General features: G+C 59.0%; 1 protein-coding gene across 6 annotated transcripts in view; it reads right to left on the reverse strand.

Moving 5' to 3' along the window:
* ARHGEF10L (Rho guanine nucleotide exchange factor (GEF) 10-like) overlaps positions 1 to 15696 on the reverse strand; it is a 104675-nt gene that overhangs the window by 35988 nt on the left and 52991 nt on the right. For all 6 annotated transcript variants that reach the window (XR_001138236.1, XM_012662621.1, XM_012662620.1 and 3 more), the window contains 4 exons: positions 15351 to 15478; positions 13784 to 13884; positions 5290 to 5411; positions 724 to 810 (listed from right to left, as the gene is read on the reverse strand). Coding sequence is in view for 5 of the 6 variants with exons in the window: in XM_012662621.1 (XP_012518075.1) it covers positions 724 to 810; positions 5290 to 5411; positions 13784 to 13884; positions 15351 to 15478 (438 nt within the window). In the remaining variant the exon portion in view is untranslated. The remainder of the gene's footprint in view (positions 1 to 723; positions 811 to 5289; positions 5412 to 13783; positions 13885 to 15350; positions 15479 to 15696) is intronic.

Below are 15696 nucleotides of genomic sequence, written 5' to 3' on the forward strand. Positions count from 1 at the left end.
ACGTTTACTCTACACCTTCAAAATACCTTCTCCGCCTGGATCATTGTTTGACCCTGTGTCTAGCACACGCCAGGCACTCAGCATGCATTAGCCTGGCTGGATGGACGGTTGGATGCATGGAAGGGTGGGTGGGTAGACGGTTGGATGGTCGGAAAGAGGGACAGGTGAGTAAGTGATGGATGGATAAATGGATGGGTGGGCGGTGGGTGGGTGGATGGATGTGCTAGATAGCGGGGAAACGAGGAGCAAATTACTCTCAAAAGGGGAGTGCCGCTGAAAGGGCACAATCTGCATCACAAGGAGCCCGGGGGCACCCCGTGAGTCATGGCAGGCTATGCCAGGAAGCCCGAGGGTACAAAGGTGGCTGGAATCTCTGCATGAGTAGGGTACCAGCCAGCCTGCTTCCCGACTCCAGGGGGAGACCCTGCGCCCAAGGCCCCGTGCAGGGGTCCCGCTCATTTCCTTCACAGCGCCGCGGCCACCTGCAAGAGCTGTGCTCTCTTATTTGCTCTCTGGTTTTCTGCTGCCCCAGGTGAGGCTGCACCTCCCAGCTCCAAGCACAGCACCTGGCGCCAGAGGTTCCTGGGAGGACCCCGCTGCACGAAGCTGCACAAAATGGGGCCCAGCAGGCAGGCGGCTGTCTCCAGTGCCCCTCCCAGGTGCCGCTCCTCCTGCTGCTGCCCTGCGGCCGGAATCCCTGGCTGGGCGTGGGGGGTGACTCACCCAGAGGTAGCCCTGTGGAAGGGAGGTGCTGACTGCCGAGAAGCCCAGCAGGGGACAGCTGACAGGACTGTGGACCAGGGCCCCGAGCTGCAGAGACAGAAGGCGCACGTGGGTTTCATCATCCAGGTGCTGAGATGCCCGTTTTGGGCGGATTCCTGGGCCCTATCCAGCCCCTGAATGAGAACCCCTGAGGGTGGGGGCTACGAAAGCGTCATGCTTCACTGGGTCTCCAGGCAGTTCCTACACACTCGTGTTTGACCATCACGCTCCTGGAACCTTCCATCTAGAAGGGGCCTGAGTGATGCTCAGTGTCAGCCCAGGGTGTCTGAAACTGGTACGGTTTGTTGAAATTCACCAATGCCCACCCTCCTTATTTTACAGATGGGGAAATGAGGTCCACAGTGGATAGGTGACTCCCAGGCTGCAGAGAGGTGAGTCGCAGGGAGGCCCAGGACTGGGTGGCTGGTGCAGGTCGTGCACAGAGGCCAGGGGCTCTGCCTGCGGCCACCAGCCGCCTCTCCTGCTGAAGCCACCGCCCCGGCCCCACGCTGGTGGCTCCTCAGAGGCCCGTTTCCTGAGCCAGGCCTGGCCGATCCATCTCTCTGGCCAGGACAGCAACATCAGGAACTGGCCTGGCCCTCTCATGGGCCACACTGAAGGGGAAGGGGACAGTGGGGACAGCTCCTGCCAAGTGAGGAACACAGTGGCCACCGGCCCTTTCCCAAGCAGGTGCTGCCCTCTGCTGGTGTTGCTGGCCGTGCACCAACTGGAATATTCCTACAAAATTTCCAACAGCCAGGTGTGAGGGTGCCCCAAGAGGTCACCGCATCCAGCCTCATTTGGCGGTGGACCAACTTGAAGCTCAGAGGCAGGGATGTGACTGGCTCGAGGTCACACAGAGAGTTAGTGGCAGGGTCAGGGCTAGAACTCAAACCTTCAATGCCTGTCCCGGTGCTCCTTCCACTCTAGATTCTGCCACAAGTCTCAGGCTGCAGGCCGAGGCCTTGGCACTCCGGGCCCCACCTCTGCCCACTGGGAACGTGGGTCCCCACGCCCAGAGCAGGTGGCTTCTCTAAGCCTGGCTCCCTGGGCTCCCTGCCTTTTCTGCTCCTTGGCGGCCTCATGGAGCTAGGAGTGCTCACCCTGGCTCAGATATCTCCATGGCAACTCCATGGCCCCAAAGTCAGCTGGATCAACAGAGCTAGGTCTAAGATGACGGTGAAAACTCAAATTGCTCCTTAACCGGCAAGGCCCTGGCCCTAAAAGTCTTGCTCATGCCAGGAAGCCGACTTCTGGAAAATCCAGGCACCCCGTGCAGGGGAGAGGAGGGGAGTGCAGTGAAAGGAAGCAGGCTTTGGACACAGCCAACCCGTACGCCAACCCCAGCTCGGCAGTTACCAGCTGGGTGGTCCCAAGCAAATCAGGTCCTGCCCTATGAAGCAGAGACGCCGGCATCAAGTCAGGAGGGCCGTGGGGACTGCACGGGGAAGGTGCAGAGCAGCTAAGGCTTACTGAGAGCTGCCTATGGGATGTTCTAGCACTTCACACACATGAACTCACACAATCACCAGAGCAACTCGATGGGGCGGGGGCTGTCACAGTGGGAAAATGGGAAGTTCTGGCTAAGAAGCCAGTGAAGGTCAGGACGGAGGCCACAGACCCTGGGCAGGTCTGGGCTACAGTCCCTCAGTCCCCCAAGATGCTCGAGTTGTAAACCCCTCAGAGCAGGCAGTACCCCACCCCTGTCTCCACAGCCCCGTCCCTAAGGCCCTGACCCCAGGCAGGCTCTGAAACTGATCCTGGCCCAACGGGGCAATGGGCCTGTGCTGAGCCCTCCCTGCCTCCCCTGGATGGAGCTGGGGGTCCGAGAGGACTCCTCTAACACCCCAGCAGCCGGGCCTTGGGAAACTCCACAAAACGGGCCCACGTGACCCCTCCTTCCTGAGGGCCAAAATGTCCTTGGGTGTTCGCTTCCATGTCTTGAACCCTGAGCACAAACCACAGGACCAGCTGAGCCCTTGACCTGAACTGCATCACTTAATCCTGACTGTGACCCCCCAGGGAGGTGCTGGGGCCACCTCAGCTTACACTCAGCACACACAGCTGGACGCTGCGAGCTGCAGCAGCATTCCTGACGTCACTCCGCTGGGACACGCAGGGCTGGGGCTCCGCCCAGGGCGTGAGCAGAGGCCCCGGTGAGCCCCGTGTGGGCACGGCCGCCCGTCCACTGAGCAGACACCTGCTCCCACCTCCTGCCCGACACCCCGTTCCCTTGAGGGACAGAACCCACCACACCCTCGTGCAGCTGGGACTCGAGCACTGATCTCGTCTCTACTGGGAAAGGGGTTGAGGCTGGCAACTCCCTCAGCCCGGTCCAAGCCCTGCCCAACAAACAGGCCAGCCGGAGCCGGAGCATCTGCCCCAGGAGGGCCTGGGAAACGCGGTGGGCTGGGAAGGGGCCCAGGCAGCGGTCCACGCACTCACATCTGCTTCTGCAGTCACTGGGCGAGGCGCTGGCACTCCAAGGCCCTAATTCATCTGGCTGACAGCGCAGGGCTAACGGGGCACATCTGTCTGGGCCGGGGTGGGAGGGGGCGTGGGCAGAGCGGGAAGGGCGTCTCAGGGCCCAGTACGTGGTCCAGGAGCCCCGCAAGCGCCTTAGCCATGGAGATTCACTCACGGTTCCCTCAGTGAGCACGGGGACTCCTCAGGAGACATGGGCAGCGGGCCTGGCGGGGACTGAGGATGCTTCTGGCCTATGTGCTCCTGGGCCCCGAGAGCTCCAAGCAAGGAGATTCATGGGCCCTTGTCCTCCAGGTCTGAGGTGGCAGATGCTCCCCACCTGGGTCAGGTTTCTTCCAGGGAGGCCCTGGAGGCAGCAGCCTGTCTGTGACTCCACCACCCGGGTCTGGCCTGTCCTGCACTCCCAGGAAATCGGGGCCCTCGGGGAGACCGGAGAATCCCATCGCCACCACAGAAGTCCCCCAGGGTCGGCCTTCGCCATGGGACGCACTCAGGCCAGGTGAGTTGCAGGCGCGGTGGACCCTGATGGTCCCTGCTCCACGGACTCTGGTCTCCACCCCAAGGCCGCAAGGCCCACGGTAGCCCCCACTTTGTCTGCAGTTCACTCTCACACGACAGCCAGAAGGGTCCAATGGGTCTAAAATATAAATCAGATCGTGCCCGTCTCCAGCTTGGAAACACGCTCCGAGAATAAAATCCAAGCCCGACCCATCCTGCGAGGCCAGCGTGGTCCAACTCACGCTCCGACCAAGTGCAGGGCCCGCCCGCCCTCTCTCTCCTCCTGCCTCGCCGAGACACAGCCACGCTGGCTCCCCCGACTGTTGCTGTCGCATCCACCCTGTTGGTTTGTCCACTTGGAATATTGTTCCCCTGGGCCCTCATGGGGATGGATCCTCCTTCTTGCCATTCGGGTCTCAGTTTAAATGCCTCCTCCTCCAAGAGGCCCTCCCTGAACCCACTAACCATACGGCCCCATCTATGCATCTATTGTATCATATCATTGATTGCTTTATGACACATACCACTCTAATCTGTTGCCTTTTGTTTGCTGAGTTTGTCCTGTCTCTCCCCACTAAATTGAAAGCTACATGAGGACTGTATGTCTCAGGCACCACTGTATTCCCAGTGTCTAGCACACGGTAGGTACTCAAAAATTATATGCCTAATGGACAAATGAATCAATGAATGAGCAAACGAACTCACATCCCAAGGCTCCATACTTTCAGCTGTTAGATCCCCAATCTATAGCCCAATCCGCACATCTCCTGGGGCTTATTGACCTGGGCCTGGGTCCCAAGCTTGCTCTCCCATCCCCGAGCTGAGGCGGCCTCATCTCCCTGGGAGAGAAGGGACAGCAGTTGCTCCATATGGAGGGACGAGCTTGGCCAGGACACGAGGGGCAGGTGACCAGTGCTGGCTGAGCATCCTGTGGTTAAGACCACGGGTGCTGTACCCAGGCGGGGCAAGGTCCAAACTGCCGGATCCATTCCTCACTAGCTGTGTCCTTTTTGGAAAATCATGTCCCCTGTCCGAGCCTTAGATTCCTTATCTGTGAAATAGACACAGAAACAGCTACTCATGGGTTTTCATAAACACTAAAATAAGAGAATGACAGCAAGGCCCTGGGAAGCACGGGATGCCTGGTGGCTGTGAAGAGTGCCGAGACGGGGGCAGCCCCTGCACCAGAGCCGGCTCCCACCCCGCGGCACCGTAACGGGCCCAACCCACAAATTCCGGCATCGCCGCTTCAGCATGTTCTGGAATCATGCCATCCACTGGTGAGATCATCGCTATTTATTATCTCAAAATAATGTAATTTTCCATTCACTTGACCCGCAGTGGTCACGTACCCCCATTTCTTGGCGGGAAAGCTGACTCCTGGAGCAACGAAAAGGCTCGTTCAGCTTGTCCGTGAGAATATGCAAGCTGGACCAGGAACCGGAGCCTTTCCTGTTGGGGGCGCTACCTGGAAACCGGTTCTCCCAGGCAAGGGGGAGCCACAGCCACCTCGGAGGCTGGCTCAGCAACGTCCGCTCCACTCACCTGCAGGCTGAGGGCCCGAGAGGAGAAGGCGGGGACGCAGCAGGCCAGGATCGGGCACCAGAACGGGGCTTTGCTCTTCTTGTCCTCGTCCGGACACAGCCAGCCCGGCTGGTTCTCCTCCCCTACGGCAAGAGGACGGAGGAGGGTAACGCAGGTCAGCGGCCAAGGACCAGGCGGGCAGGGAGCCACGGCGGGCCCCAGAGGCCCGGCCCCCCCAGCCGCTCCCCCACCTCCACTCCCGCCCACGTGCCGTGAAGCCCAGGCTCTCGTCCACGGCATGGGGCCAGGCTGGGAGCTTGAGTCACGGCTTGACCACCCTACCACTGAGCAACTGTGCAGCTCACCCGACTCTCTGAGCCTCAGTTTCTCTGCCTATAAAATAGGGATGATAAAAATGCCTTTGTCTGTAGCGGTTGTGGGGATCAGACGAAATAATAGATGCAAAAGGGTTTCAAAAACCGTTAAGACGCTGAACGAGTCCAAATCCCTGTTCCCTGAATTTGGGCTCCTAAGCAGCAGGCAGACCACAGCCAAGTGACGGGATGGTGACGGGGGCTTCCACACCCGCCTGGGCGGGGATGGGTGAGGGAGAACCGCTCTCCTGCTCCTTTGGAGGCTACCCTGAAACTTAGGAAGTCACCTGCCTCCAGGTCCCCCAGCCTAGCTGTGCCCCAGACCCACCCCGCCCTGCCCGGGGACCTGCTACAAGTTCAAATGCCACACCGGATCCAGACCCAGGAGCGACCCGAGACCACTGTTCTGAACAGCATCTGCTAAACCACATTCTCCGTGGAGGCTCCTTCACTCGGGCCAGGGCTCCACTCACACACCACCTCCTCCGAGAAGTCCTCCCTGATCACCCTGGCCACCACAGTCCCCTTCTCTCAGGAATCACACTAAAGACCCCATCTTGCTTTCCTCATAGCTCTCGTGACAATCTAAAGCCCTTTTGCCTATGTCCTTGTTCATGGTCTGTCTCCACGTGACTCGAGGCGGGAAGGTACAGTCAGCAGGGATCTGGGCTGACTCGGTCACCACCGCCCCCAAGCCCCAGCAGGCTGCAGGGCACGTGGTAAGGGCTGGGCTTGCACAGGCTGGAAGGGAGCACAGGAGGCGGGAGGGAGTGGGCAAAGCCCGCTCGTCCCAAAGAATCCTGCCTGCTGAGCTCTTCCTTGTTTGCACACCACATGGGGACTCCTTCCTTCCAGGAAGGCCAACGGCCAGGACAAAGACACCTACTGTGTGCCTCCACATCAGGCACCGTGCCAAGTGCCACCGATCTCTTCCTTGGCTTTGTCTCCACAATAACTGAGCATAGTCGGAACCATCATTTTTCCTTCTCAAAGGATGAGACTGACACTCGGGGACACAGTAGCAGGACTAGGTCACAGGGGTCACGCCCAGGTGGCAGAGCCTAGATCGGGGCCTAGGTCTGTCTGACGCCCAAGACTGAGTTCTTTGCACCAAACCAGGCAGCCTTCGGCGCCCACCAAGGCCACTGTCACAGCGGCCTGTGGGCACAGCGAAGCTGGACGACGAGGCGTAGCTCTGCCCCAGGTAGCCAGAGCCACTGGACAGGCACCCTGAGTGAGAGGGACACTCAACGCAATGACACCAAGCTGAACCGCTGTGACGGCAGCCTTCCCCGCAAGGCCCCTCTGTGGCAAAGAAGCAGCAGGGACCCCAGGCCCGCCCCGTCCCTGACTGAGGAAGGGCCAGCCACACAGGGCCCCCAACTGGTCCTGCCCCTCCAGTCCTCACTCTGCAGCCAGGGCCACCCTGCTAAACTCACGCCGGACCTCACCGGTCCCCTGCCTGCAAATGCCGATCAAGTCCCCAGTCCACTCAGAGTAAGATCTAAACTCTTCTAGAAGAACCATAAAGTCCTCCCTCCCTCCCAGCCTCACCCCTCGGCCTCCACCTCACTAGACTGTTCTCAGGAACCTGAGCAGGGCGCACCCAGATGCTCCCTCTGCCCCGAACGCGGCCCCTCAGTGCTCTCCAGGCTGGCTCCTCTCCTTCCTCGAGAGGCTTGAACTAGCCGGCCATTTCCCCACCCCCCTCCCCCACCGCTTCCGTCTCAGCCCCGCGGGGAGGTGTCGCAGCCCTCACCACTGTTCCCAGCTCTGCCACTGGCTTGGCTCTTTCTCCATTTGTGTGCGCGTATGCGTGTGTACACATGGAGGCACTATGTACGTGTGTGTGTGTGTGCGTATACACATGGAAGCAGGGCCTCCCCTATGCCACTATGTACATGTGTTTATGTGTGTACACATGGAAGCAAGGACTCCCCCATGTCAGTATTGCACACGTGGCCTCCCCTATGCCACTATGTACATGTGTGTATGTGTGTGTACACATGGAGGCACTATGTACATGTGTGTGTATGTGTACACATGGAAGCAGGGCCTCCCTATGCCACTATGTACACGTGTGCGTACACATGGAAGCAGGGCCTCCCCTATGCCACTATGTACGTGTGTGTGTGTGCACATGGAAGCAGGGACGCCCCTGCTATCACTGTGTGCACATGTGTGTGTATGTGTGTGTATACATGGAAGCAGGGACTACATTACTATGTCAGGTGTGTGCACAAGAGTGTGTATGTACATATGGAAGCAGGACTCCCCTGCTACATATGTACACATGTGTGTGTGTGTGTGTACACATGGAAGCACAGACTCCCCTGCTATGCCAGTGTGTGCACATGTGTGTGTACATGTGGAAGCAGGGACTCCTGTTATGCCAGTGAGTGCACACACGTGTGTGTGTGTGTGTACACATGGAAGCAGGGCCTCCCCTATGCCACTATGTACATGTGTGTATATGTGTGTACACATGGAAGCAGAACTCCACTGCTATATCAGTGTGAGCACATGTATGTATGTATGTGTGTACACATGGAAGCAAGGACTCCCCCATGTCAGTATTGCACACGTGTGTGTGTGTACACACGGAAGCAGGGACTCCACTACTATATCAGTATGTGCACGTGCATGTGTACACGTGGAAGCAGGGACTCCCCTGCTATGCCATGTTCTACGAAGGCCAAAACCTTCTCCCTTATTTCCTTCTACACCACGCCTGACCTGCTCACACAGCACAGACCATCGGTACATTTCGGGGGCATGAACAAAGTCTCTTGCCAGAGCCTCATTTTCCAGGTCTGTCTGACGTACCCACTACGCAAACATGAACCTGACCTGCTTTCGTCAGAAACACCGCGGGTCAAACAGGAGGGCTGGACGCACGTGAGCAACGACGACCCCGAGAACAGCCCTTCGCCCGGCACGCTCGACAAATGCCATCGCTGCCAGTGAAGGTGGCATCTGAGTGCTATCACGGCAGGAGGAGCCGGGATGAGGCGGCAGTGTGGACGGACGCTCTTTGAGACGTTAAGGACGTTCTCGGGCATTATGATGTGAAGGTGCCCGCGCTCGGCGGGCTCACGCCCTCAGCCTGAGTCGCTGGGCCTGGGACTCGTTCCCTAAATGGGCCAAGAGGCGTTCTCTGTGTCGGGCCCTCCACCCCATGGGGCCCCATAAACAGCGTCACAAGAAAACCTGGTCCATGGCACCAGGGAGGGAAAGCCGGCGCGGCGGAGACCAGCAGGGAAAGGACCGGGCAGCACGGGATGGGACAGACAACTCCACGGACACCGCGCTTCACAGTTTACGTGTCGTCTTGTTTCGTCCTCGCAGCCACCCTGGGCGGCGAGTGATTCCATGCCCAGCCCACACCGGGCAAGCAGGGGCCGGGGAAGGCACGGGAAGGGCCCGGGCACCCAGGAACTAACTGGGGGGCGCTGTGCAGTGCCTGCCAGGCAGTGGGAGAGGCTGCCGTCCGGGCGACATGGCTCTCGTGGGCAGGGTGCTCATGTCATGGCCTGCTGGGCTGCCTCTCGGACGAGCCACTGGGCGGCAAATAAAGACGGACACCGTTTCAAAGTCTGCCCCTGCTCTCAAGAAACCAACGGCAACCAAAACCCAACCCGAACAAAAAAAAACCCAAGAAAACCCCCCAACCCCAAGTCCCCCACCGCCGCCCCCCGGAACCGGGCAAGGGGCCGCCCCCCAGGCCCCGTCACCACGACGCCCCAAGCTCATCTCCTCTCTCCCTCCCGCACACCCACAGCCCGCGTCCTGGCGATTTATTACTGTATATATTTTTTAACGATCTGACCTTCTCTTCCCAGATGGTGCCTTCCCTGCCTGCGACTGGGAACATTAAAAGAAAACGGAGTTGTTGTTCCCCATCTGCCACTGCCATTGTTCCCGTCACAAAGCCAGAGCGGCTGAGACCAAATGAGAAGGCTGCTGCCACTGAAACTGAAAGCCCGCTTGGGATAAGTGACATTAAGAACTGGCACCGATGGCAACGCCGTGATTTCCAATTGACGTTAAGTGGGGGCTTATTGAGCGTCCGGCTGTGTTTGCCGGCCCCCACGGAACACGAGGGCTCCCCACGGGACAGAGGGAGCAGCTCCAGGGCTGAAGCCCCCCCACAGCCCTCAGAATAATCCCCTCTGACTTGCTGGAAGGGCCCTGGGCAGATCCCAACTCAGTCTCCAGCTTGCTGTGTGACGCTGAGCCAGGTACTTAACCTCTCTGAGCCTATTGCCTCATCTAGAAAATGGGGGACATAATCCCAACCATTTGGAGCTGTTGAGAGCACTGGGAAGAATGTATACAACACGAGCACGTACCAGGCACTCGAGAAATAGTGCCAGCTATGATCGCTGTCAACAGCACGCCCACTGCGATCATCGAGGACGCCAAGCCCGCCGCGGGCCCCACCCTGCTTCTCCAGCCAGACCTGCCTCCCAAACCTCGACTGTGCTCCCTCCCAGCGTCACACCTTTACTGTCGCCTGGCAAAAAGCCCAGGCTGCTCTTCTTGAACTTCCCAGACCCAAGGCCACCTTCGAGGCACTGCTCACACCTCCCCAGCACCACATCAGCCTGGGCAGGACCTCAGCAGGCATCTTATCCAACACCTGTCCCCTGCAGAGAGGACCACTGGTGGCCAGGGAGGCCGGCAAGGGGTAAAACCAGAGTCGGGCTCCAAGGCCAACGCCCTTGGCCCCACCACTCCCGGCGAGCAGACCCACCACTTCCGCTGTGGGGCTCGGGCCTCTGGGACGGGTGTGGGGGGGTGAGGGGGATGAGGTTTAGGACGTGCGCTCAGCATGCTGCCCAAGCCGTGAGCAGGGCCCAGCCACTGCAGGAATAGCAGGGTTACTATGACGACTGTGGCTGGAAAAGTAAACCCAATCAGAGGGGCAGAGGAGGGCCCAGCAGGCCCTGCACTCAGGCTCACGGCCTCGAGCCACATGGACATGTCCCCGTGAGTGTGAGACCAGCCTATGGCCTGCCAGGCCCACGTCCTCTCGGGGGGTGGAAACAAGGAGGGCCATGGGAGCAAGAGGCTCCAAGAGCACGTGGAGGGTAAGGGCCGGGGAGGCAGCACTTTGCGAGCTAGTGATCAGGGAGCCCCCAACCTCACCTCTAACTTCTCTGGAGCCTTCCATCTTCAACCCTTTTGTGCAGCCTCTAGGAGCAGGAGACTAACTGGCAGAGAGAGGTGGGAGACCCCGGTCCTGCTCTGCACTGAGTTGTGTGTGACCTTAGATGGGCCATTCCCCCCCCCGAGAGATGCAGACTCGCCTTGTCCCAGGAGCCTCTCACTGCCGCCACGTGCCCACGCTGGCTGCCAGGTGCCTTCCGGGCACTGTCTCCCCACATCCTCCCGAGAGCCTGTGCAGGAGGCCTTTTCCCTATTTTCTGGTGAGAAGTCCGAGGCATCTGGAGGTTAAGTATTTTGCTGAGAGCACAAAGCTGGTAGATGGCAGAGCTGGGAACTGAACCCGGCCGTCTGGCTCCATTTCGCATGGTGCCAAAACCACCCTTTACCGCCTCTCAAACCCTCCCGTGCGCCTAAGATCCTGAATGCAACGGAGAAAGGGCCCTTCGTGATCGAGTCCAAGCGACAGATGGAAAACCAGGTCTCAGGACAGTCCTGCTCCCCCAGGACCCCACGGCACGGTGGCGGCCACGCTGGGGTTTGAACTGGGTCCCAGATTCCCCAGGGCTCCCTGCCCCTCCGACGGGCAGAACGAACGCACCCCTCAGATCCCAGCTCCCCAGCCTATGTCTGCTTCCTCAATCTCCGTGGATTATGATCCTGGCACACTGTAGTCGGGGAGGGAGGAAGATACAGAAAGAAAAAAAAATTAAAGGAAAAACATCCTTTGTGAATAAATGTTTTTAACATATTCTATTTCAAACAGGCTTATATTATCCCCCCCAAACCAGGCACTGCAGATAAAAAAAAAAAAAACTGGCAAATAAAAGGAACAAATTATTCAAGCCCCAGGGGAACCCAGGCATTCAAATAAGATTTCAAATGACTCTCCTTCCATTAAAACTTCTGCTGCAGTGACGCTTCGTGGAGATAAGGCAGCGTCTTCACGGGCGCTGAGGACTGGGGCTGCCCTGTCCCTCCAGGGCCAAGCCCCACGCAGCAAAGCACGTGGGGTTCAAGTGGGAGCTTTATCTGCCTTTAAAGCAGGTGTGCACACGGGTCTCGGGCACTTCGCAAGATGGAGCAGGTACGAGGGCGAGGAGGGGAGCGCGCGCCTGAGGCCCCTCCAAGGGCCGGAATCCCCAGTCTTATGCCAGGGATGGGGCGGCTTCTGCCCACAATCCCTTCTCCACCCTCCAAAGCCCTCCCGGCCACCCAGCAACATCCAGCGGAGGCTCGAGCAACATCAGCACCAGACCCGAGATGCACGGGCTGAGCAGAAGCCTCTGCCCCAGGCCTCTCCAGAGCCGCACCTCCTCCCCTCTCCCGCCCGCGTCCACCCCTGGCCCTCCAGAGCCCTCTCCACACAGCAGCCTGAGTGACCCGCTCAAACAGAAACCGGGTGGTGACAGGGGCCGGCTCTCAACGCTACAGTGAAGGGTTTCGCATCACGCCCAGAACAAATCCCACGTGCCTCGCCCTGGCTTTTAAAGAAAACCTGCGCCCCCCCGCCCCTCCAAACCACCCACCCGCCTACTTCTCTCCCCTTCATCCTCCAGCGCAGCCACCCCGGTCTTCCTCTTATCCCCGCTTCAGGACCTTCGTGCTGGCTGTGCCCACGCCAGGACCGCTCATGCCCTATGCCCACGGTATCAGGTGTCAGGTGTCACGGTCTCAGGAACCCTCCCTGTGGGCAGCCCCGACGCCCCGCTCGGTGACAGACGCACAGCACGACCCCTCCCTGCTGATTTGCTCCCCATTTAATGTCCGCCCACCCCTCAGAAACCTAAGGTCCTCGAAGGCAGGGATCTTTCTGTTCTGTCACTGTTTTTTCTCCCATGCCTAAAATGACTGCAGAGATTCGATAAATGGGTTGGTTCTTTAATCAATGACAGCCAGTGACAAAGGTCCCGACTGCATTCCAGAAATGTTTCAAAACCTATTGGAAATACATACTCATCTATAAAAAGATCACACCAGAAACAAAGCCAGAAAGTAAAACAAAAACAAGTCCCCGCTATTGGCTGGCATCAGCAAGTAGGAATTCTGGGACGTCACAGGGAATAATGGCTCTGATTGGCAAAGGCTTGGGCCTTCCAGCAATTCCAAAAACGGACAAATAAAGTAATTGCAGCTTGATGAGTGTGGCTTGGCAGACAGAATCTTGCCAAGTTGAGAAAGGGGAATGGACGGGGATCTAGACTGGGCTCTGGAGACAGCCTGTCCAGGGTCTGAGCCCCAGACCTGCCCCTTCCTGCTGTGTGACCTCGGCCAGGTCCCTGTGCCTCTCTGGGACTCAGAATCCTCAGTGGTCTAAAGAGGTTCACACCAGACTGATCTCACGGGGTTACTGTGAGTGTGAAATGAAAAAGATGTATGTAAAATGCTCGGCAGAGAGCCTGCCGCACAGGAAGCTCTCTGTAATACCGTTCATTTGTATTATTAGCATTATGGGTGCGTGGGAAGAAATATATAACACAGGTCTCTGGTTGAGAATCAGCTTAGTCCAGCCTGCATCGTATTGGGGGGTGAGAGTTTTATTGAGATATAATTCAGTTGCCACAAAATCCACCCGTTTAAAGTGTGCACTTCCCTGGGTTTCAGCACATTCACGGAGCTGGGTAGCCACCGCTGTCCCATTTAGAACATTTTCGTCACGCTCACCACAACACCCTTGGCGGCCACACCAAGGGACCTCTCCTCGCAGGAGCAGAATTTACTTTCTGTCAAGTCCCATCATTTCACAGTAAGGAAACTGAGGCTCAGAGAGGGGAAGTGACTTGTCCAAGGTCACACAGCAGAGACTCAGGACTCAGAACTCCAGCTCCAGCTGTTCCACCATTGCACCCCCTCCTTCCAGCTCAGAAACCTCCGCGTCCCCCCCCCGACCTCACGCATGTCCTCACATACCCCAAACCTCAGCGCTCTACACCCCTGCCCCCACAAGGTGCTGTCCCTGGGACTATACTCACGGAGTCCGATTTTGGCCAAATGCAGCCTGTTGACCCAGGAGATCTTGCTCAGGGGGTTGGGGGTGATGAAGACCACCATGAAGCTGATGGGGCGGCCGGACCTGCGGTGAGAAGGTGGAGAGCCTGAGTGCCCAGAACCAGGGCCTGGCTCCCGGGGACCGTCACCCAGTGCTCCCTCCAAGCCATGCGCCCTGGGGATAGAGGGAGGCATGGTCAGAGGATTCCCAAAGGTGGCCAAAGAGGCTGGTGGCCTGGCAAAGCCTCAGCTCCTGGGGGAGCAGTCCCTCCACCCTCTGCGGCCCCGGCAGGGGTACCTGGCCAGAGTGGCCGGGCCACACTCCCCAGCCCAGCCCCAGGAGCCTCTGGCTTTGTGCCTGGCAGGGCCTCTGCAGGCTGTGACTCCACTTGGTCAGCCAGCGGTCAGCTGTCCACAGGCCTTGTCAGACACCTTACACGTCTGACCACGAGCCTCTGGAGGGAGGCACGGGTCTCACTTGGGTCTGTTCCCAGCACCTGGCATGAGGCAGTTGCTCAGTAAGTGCTGGCTGAGTGGACACGTGAACGAATGAAGAAATGAACGACGGGGTTGAGCGCAAGCTCGGGGCAGCCGGAGGTTGCTGTCGTCACGGCACTGTCCTCTCACCTTAGAGCAGCAGGGACCCCTTTGGGTCTGTTCTCCACCATAGGCTGTTCCAGCCCCCAGGAGGTGGGCAGGGCGGAGTCTCCACCCCCCAGGGTGCGTGGGGAAAACGGGGCTCAGAGAGAAGGGAGCTGAGCCAGGCCACTGGCAGGGAGGTGGCAGATTCCAACGTGAGCTCAAAGCTGTTGATTCCCAGGCCCCACAGCCCCACAGCCCGGTCCTGCACAGCAGCGCTCCAGCCTTCTCTTCCCTGCAGCCACTGTGATACTCTGTCCCCACCTTCTCCCCTCCCTTGGGGACCAAAACCTGGGCTCTGAGACCCTCACTGCACTGGCCTGGGCTTCAGAGTCAGACCCCATCAGGACCCAGCTTGGCCTCTTCCTGTGTGGCCTTAAGCCTCCCATGCAATTCTCTGAGCCTCATCTTCCCCACCTGTAAAATGGGGACAGGAAGACCCACCTTACAGAGCTATGGGAGGATCAAAAAGATACCTCTCCCTGTCTCTGCCAGGCCGAGCGGCCAACTCTGTCATCAGTTCCACAAACGTCAGTTGGGGTCTATGTGCATCTTGAAGGTGGGGCAGTGCTGGGGGGAGCCGGGGTCCACAGAGAGGAGACCCAGGGTCTGGCGTGTGGGACCACACAGTCTGATGTGACTGAAAAGGACGTGGCACAAATGGGACCAACCAACGGCGGAGTGAGTACCCTAACAGGGAACCAGGCTCAGCCGGGGGATGAACGTGGTGTTCATTCATTCATTCGTTCATTCACTCGATGTCTTTTCATGAGCACCTACCACGTGTCAGGGGCTGTCCTGGGCACGGCCCATTCTTGACGAACAGGCTGGCTCCAGGTGACCCCCCGCAACCTGCCCGCCCCACTGGCCCAGCAGGGGCAGCAGCCCTCTCCCCCAACCCCCTCCTCTCACTTGTCGGGTTTCCCGGGAAGCAGGAGCCTGAGGCGGCACTTGTTGGCCGAGTGGATCTCCTCCTCCTTCACCCGCATCAGCCTCTGCAGCGCCAGGCACCAGTCCTGAGCCACGGCCATGTTCAGGTTCTAGGTTCAGAAGCCAATGAGGTCACCACACAGCCCGCTGGCCCCCCGGAAGCCCCACCAGATCCCACAGCAATCGCGGCACCCCAGGAGGGAGCACTGGGAAGAAGTCCTGAGCCGCGCTGGGTGTGCACGTTGGCCACGAGCAGGCGGCCAACTCCCCGTGCTCTGGGCTCAGGCCCCACCTGGTGGCCCTGCTCTGACAGGGACCCGCTCTCCCA

The sequence above is a fragment of the Propithecus coquereli genome, unplaced genomic scaffold (genome assembly GCF_000956105.1).
Source record: "Propithecus coquereli isolate 6110/MARCELLA unplaced genomic scaffold, Pcoq_1.0 Scaffold77, whole genome shotgun sequence".
NCBI lineage: Eukaryota > Metazoa > Chordata > Mammalia > Primates > Indriidae > Propithecus > Propithecus coquereli.